General features: G+C 34.7%; 1 protein-coding gene across 2 annotated transcripts in view; it reads left to right on the top strand.

Annotated features, from left to right (window-relative positions):
* The first annotated feature begins 3,587 nt into the window (after positions 1-3,587).
* kif5c (kinesin family member 5C) overlaps positions 3,588-6,293 on the top strand; it is a 25,762-nt gene continuing 23,056 nt past the window's right edge. For both annotated transcript variants that reach the window (XM_073846030.1, XM_073846029.1), the window contains exon 1: positions 3,588-4,049. In XM_073846030.1, coding sequence (XP_073702131.1) covers positions 3,924-4,049 — 126 coding nt within the window. In that variant the 5' untranslated portion in view covers positions 3,588-3,923. The remainder of the gene's footprint in view (positions 4,050-6,293) is intronic.

The following is a 6,293-nucleotide window of genomic DNA, read 5'->3' as shown; positions in this document are numbered from 1 at the left end:
ATCTTAGATAATATTAGCAATTAATAAATGACCATGCATTTCTTGCAAAAGAAAAACAGAAGCTTTTATAAGCCAATGATCACAATTCAGAATGCATAAAATGGAAAAGGACTTCCCAAGAAAAAAATATTTGATGTTAAACAGTAGTTACTAAATAAGACAAAGACAAGTGTTTTCCTTTGCGTTTATTTAAACCAGCAAGACTCACCTGTGCCGGCTGTTTGTTACCTCTCTGGACTGAAATGTTTGAGTTAAATGAAGTTAAATCAGTTCTTGTGTTTACGTCCTTGTCTTTTGAGGGTCAGTCCTTTGTCTGCATTGCGCATTTGCCTGAAGCAGCTTTGAGTTTACAGCCTGTTGCCAAGGAGACGCTAGCTTTGGCATGAAAACAATGAACTCACCGTGAGACCTTTGTTTTGGTTTCAAAGGGGAAGTGTGCAGAAATATCCATATGAGTCTTTGCATTTGGTTGTTACGATATTACTTTTTTATAATTACAATGGTGGCCAAACTGATTGAAACGCTAGTATTTGCACCAGCTAAAAATGTTTTTAAGTAAGTTATTTCATTCTTTTGCTGTAGTGTCTCAGTAGGAAATATCAGTTTACATTCCCAAACATTCATTCAGCAGTTTATTGTAGTAATTCAGTGAGATTTTTGTTTGCACAAGGAGTCTGACAACAGACAGTGCTCCACACAAAGATCTGATCTAATAATCATCCAGAAACAGAACAAACCGAGACAGAATAAATCCAGAAGAACTTTGGCAACGTCTCCAAAATGCTTCAAGAGACCTACCTGCAAAGCTACAGTACTGTTAAAACTGTTAGGCACTTGTGTAAAAATGCTGTAAAATAAGGATGCTGTCAAAAATAGATTTTCTTTATCAATTAACTTCTATTGACTAAATTAAATTAACATGTGTTTTGACCTTTGCGTTTAAAGTAGCTTTTGCCCTAGGTGCGCTTACGCATAGTTTTTCAGGTAGTTTTGCAGGTAGGTCTCTTAAAGCATCTTAGAGACGTTACCATAGTTCTTCTGAATTTTGTCTGTCTCGGTTTGTACTGTTTCTTCATGTAATTTCAGACAGACTGGATAATGATGAAATCAGATCTCTGTGTGGAGCACTGGCTGTTGTCCGACTCCTTGTGCAAAGAAAAATCTAATGACAAAATTAATGTTTGGAAATGTAAACTGATATTTCCTACTGACACACTACAGCAAAAGATAGAAATAACTGACTTAAAATTATTTTTAGTGGATGAAAATACTAGTGTTCTAATCATTTTGGCCACCTCTTGTCTATTTCTTTAGTGTTGATAGTGTTACCCAGACACTTTTTATACCGATTAGTGAACATATATATTAAAGGAATGGAAGATTTTTTTAATCCTACCTATTCTCTTATGCCAATATTTTACACCTACACCACAAACCTCATATCCCAGTTAGCATATAAGTCTCTTGTAGCCTCTTTGCCCTTGTGTTAAGCTGAAGCTGTCCTGGGAGTCATTCTGTGAGAGATTCAGTTGCATTGATTGACCTTCAGTGGGACCAGCGGCCTTCATAGGCAGAATTACACAGCTGTAGCTATTCCTCTGCATTAAAGGATCACTCTAATGATCCACTTAATTGATTCTAATCTAATTGAATCTTTTCTATACCTTTTACAGTACTTACTGGAACACCATGCAATTCTATAGTTAGCTAACACTTTAGATTTAAAGGACAACTATTATGCTCCTTCATATAAGATGTAATAAAAGTCTCAGCTGGCACCAGAATGTGTCTCTGAAATATACTCAAATATCATATACCACACATAATTTATTATAGCATTTTGAAAATGCCTATTTTGAGTGGAAGCAGAAACACGCTGTTTTCGTGCATGGCTTATTAAATGCAAATGAGCTGCTGCTCCCCGCCCACTTTTTTAAATAGAGCTGTGCCTTTACAGCTCGTACGTTAGATATTCTGCCATTAAACATCTGTTAGGTTTTGATTATCATGTCTAAATGCAGAAACCATGCGTTTTAAAGCCATATCAAAGGAGAAGACATCATGGAGATATCGGTAAGATGTCATCAGAATCTTTGGACGGATGAAAAGTCCCTAAATCTTTTTCTCATGCTCAGATTTTCTTTCTTTGTCCAGGAGGTTGCTATATATGATGTAACTTGAGAAAAATATGTCTTGACTCATTAATGTGATCATTTCATATGTCTGGGTGAGTCATACTCGAATGGTTCTTTCATGTTATGAAGCTTAATAAGACTTAGTTCTTAGTTTTTTCTCCTTTTAGACAGCCCGACATTTAATTTAAAATCAAATCCTTTTTTCATTTCTTTTCAACATCTTCCATTTGTTATTTTAGGGAAATTCACTCCACACTATGCTATATGAAACATGCGTTCTTTTGTTTTACTGCAACAAATTTGTTTTAATTTTATACATTTATTAATTGCATACATTATAGACTTGGCTACATAAAGCTATTGAACGTAAAGACTTGAACAACCACGCACGACCTCTAGCTTTCACTGTGGTAAGAACTGTTGTCGTTGTAGTAAATTGTTTGAAATTAAAAATCCTTGAGGGAAAAAAAAAGTTAAAGTTAAAAAAAGTTAAATTATCAAATATCTAAACAGTAGACAACAATAGAGCATTTTCATGATGCGTCATCAATCGGCCTTTTTGGCGGCAATGTACGAAAACAATGCCATTGAACCGAATGAGACTCGCATATTTTGCTGATTATTGCTGCTAAAAATGATCAATTATTGTCATGTTTTGGGCTGTAGTAATTGGTCGGACCGGGAAAAACATTTAGAGTACTATAGACTAATATATGTTATAACAAATCTAGGAGAAGAGTGCAAAAAGCAGAGGAACAAAAGGTGTTTGTGGTTTGGCCAAACAGAACCAGGATTTCCAGGGCAAGAATCTTGATAACATTTGTGTTTGTTTTTATCATTTCCGGTCAGGTAGGTGAAATATTAACAGCTTCCACACATTTTTCCGTGGTTTAGACAGCATAAATTAGCATAACAGTGTGTTCAGTAGCACATTAACCTTGCTAACCATGCTGCTGTTTACATCCGAGTACGTAACTGACCAAATCGTAACTTAGCCTTCTATAGAAAAGCAATGGAATAGAAAATGACTAAAAAATACATTATTTTACTTTTAAGTTTATAATAGCACAATTGGTCAACTAAATAGATATTTGATTACAAAATTTGCTATTGCATTATCTATTCACATAGACATTGCATAACTGTGTTTTTAAATTTAAAAACTATGATTGAAGGCAAAAAATTGCCTTTTTTCACACCAGCAGGAAGTGCTTGTTTTAAAAATGTATTTTTACACTCATACATACTGGCTTGTTTGCTTTGTTTACGTGTTATGTATGTTTTAAGCATCTTCATGTGCTATTGATGTATTTATTTGTCGAACTTTGTCATTTCATCAGTTCCTGTTGCAGTCATGGGCAGCTCTGCTGAGAGGCGCTGTTGGACAGCAGAAGCGCGTGTGGAAGGAGCGGCCGCAGTCAGTCAGAGCGCTTGGAGCCGCAGAAGGTGGAACTGTCCAGTGCTGATGCTCTTCAAACGCTCAAGGTGCACTCGGCTTTAGATCCTAACAGCTACCGCCAACCACAACAATATTACACTTACTTTAACTGCTTATGTGATACGTTACGTGCGATTTAAAACGGTGTCCAGGAGTTTATTTTATCTGAGATTATTTTCAGTTTGAAAGCTTCTTTCGTTCAACCAATGGGAATGGACCTTATGGGCTGAACGGCTGGCAAGCGTCGAGACATTTTGATTGTTTGATTGATGCATTCCTCTGCAGACTGCGGGGTGGACGACCAGATCTGCTGACCGGAGAGAAAGTTTCTTTGGATAAAATCATACACGATGGTGGATGCGGCTGAATGTTGCGTGAAGGTGATGTGCCGATTCAGGCCACTTAACGAATCGGAAATCAACAGAGGTGACAAATACATACCGAAATTCAAAGGAGAAGACACCGTGGTGATATCGGTAAGATGGCTTCAGATGTTATCGAAAAGTCCCTAAATCTTTTTCTCACGGTCTCATTTTCTTTCTTTGTGCAGGAGGCTGCAATATATGATGTAACTTGAGATAAATATAGGTCTATTACTCTAACTTGACTCATTAATGTGATCATTTCATATCCGTCTGAGTGAATCATACTCGAATGGTTCTTTCATATTATGAAGGTTAATAAGTCTTTTCCCCTCTTAGCCCAAAATTTTATTCGAAAAGCAAATCCTTTTTCATTTGAAAAATGTGTTTGTTATTTTAGCGAGAATCACTATACACAGTGCTATATGGAACATGCTTTTTTGTTTTACTTAAGCGAATTTTAATTACCTTAAAGCTACACAAAGCTGTTGAACGTTCCCCTTACGGTCCAGTAAACAAATACAGGACACACGATGACCCTTAATTGCTACGTGTTGTCCAAATAGGGGGTAAGCTGTCACAATGGAACCGGCCATGAATGTTAAAACTGTTATGAAAGAGGATGGACCATGAGTCTGAATAAAGATACTACTACTACTCAAAAATGTGATCGGTCATGTAAAATGTCAAACCGTTGTTGACAAATATAACAAATATTGCGATAAATTACACAAATGTACATTGTATAAAACACACGTGGAATGAAAAACATTGTCCAGTGATCAAAGTTTATCTTTTCATTTAAAATCTTTTTTTCTTTATATTGTTGACTCTTGTGTAAATTTTCTTGGTGTTCATTTGGTTCTCAATAGATATAACAATAAGATTTTAGTTTTAGATTTTTTTTTTTCAGTTTAGAATTGACAAAAAAAGAAAGAAAAAAAAACTCACACTACTTGTGACAAATTTCCCATGTTAACCTTTGAGAATTTCAGTGTTCTCAGTGTTCTCACTATAACTTTGTTTACTTTAATATCATATAATTTTTTTAAATGACCACCAGTTGCCCCAGGCATTTTAAAGAAAATTTTAGAATGGCAAGCTACCTGTCACATAATTCAAGTAATTTTGTTCTTTTCACTTTCACATTTATTCTGTTTCACATCAAAATTCATTTATTTATCTGAATTACTTGCATTCCACTTTGTTTTGAATCATGCTGATGTGGGTTAGAGCCTTCATTTATCTTTTAATAACATAAAATGGTTTATATTTTAGTAGTGGGATCAAATTAAAGAGCATTTGATATCTGAAATGAGACTCTGCGTGACTGTATGTGTGTGTGGGAGAGTGTCATGCTATAAATAAGCTGGACTGTCGACACAGTAAGATACTGATGGTTTTTATGTTTTACAGTAAACCTCCAGAAATCCCTTGTGCAAACACAATAGCCCATATTATCTAACCCATTGAGATGGTAATCGACATTACCATGCCTAATCGGCACACAAAATGGAGCGTAGCAGGTATTAGACTTCTGCTTCTAATGAAAATTCCCTTTAATGGTACCCTGCAGGCTCTGCACAGCCCGATGATCCCAATGCCAGATATTTAGCTTTAGGACACGAGTGTGACTGTGAATGGAGATCCGGGTAATATATGTACATTTATTACTGTCAATGTTTATCTAACTGCATCTCATTAGTGAGTGTTGTCTAATAGTGTACCTTTCTATGTGGTGCTTTAATGAAATAGATTTTAAACAGTCAATAAAATCAAATTCATTTGCGGGGGAAGGATGTATTTCACACCTCCTCCCCCAACAGCTCTGATCAACTGGAAATAAATAGGAAATGAAGGTCTATATCTACCTATCTATCTATCTATCTATCTATCTATCTATCTATCTATCTATCTATCTATGTATAGTCTTAAGTATCTGTCTTAAGTAGTACGGGTATATTTGTAGCAATAGCCAACAATACATTGCATGGGTCAAATTTATAGATTTTTCTTTTATGCCAGAATCATTAGGATAATTATTAAAGATCATGTTCCATGAAGATATTTGGAAAATTTCCTACAGTAAATATAGCAAAACTTAATTTTTGATTAGTAATATGCATTGCTAAGAACTTCATTTGACGAATTTAAAGGGAATTTTCTCAGTATTTAGATTTTTTTGCACCCTCAGATTCCAGATTTTCAGATGTATCTGAGCCAAATATTGTCCTAGTATATTTATTCAGCTTTCAGATAATATATAACTCTTAATAAATAAATAAATAAATAAATAAAATAAATATATATATATATATATATATATATATATATATATATATATATATATATATATAT

This window comes from Garra rufa, chromosome 8, assembly GCF_049309525.1.
Source record: "Garra rufa chromosome 8, GarRuf1.0, whole genome shotgun sequence".
In the NCBI taxonomy this organism is placed as follows: domain Eukaryota; kingdom Metazoa; phylum Chordata; class Actinopteri; order Cypriniformes; family Cyprinidae; genus Garra; species Garra rufa.
This window is presented reverse-complemented; position numbering and strand designations above follow the sequence as displayed.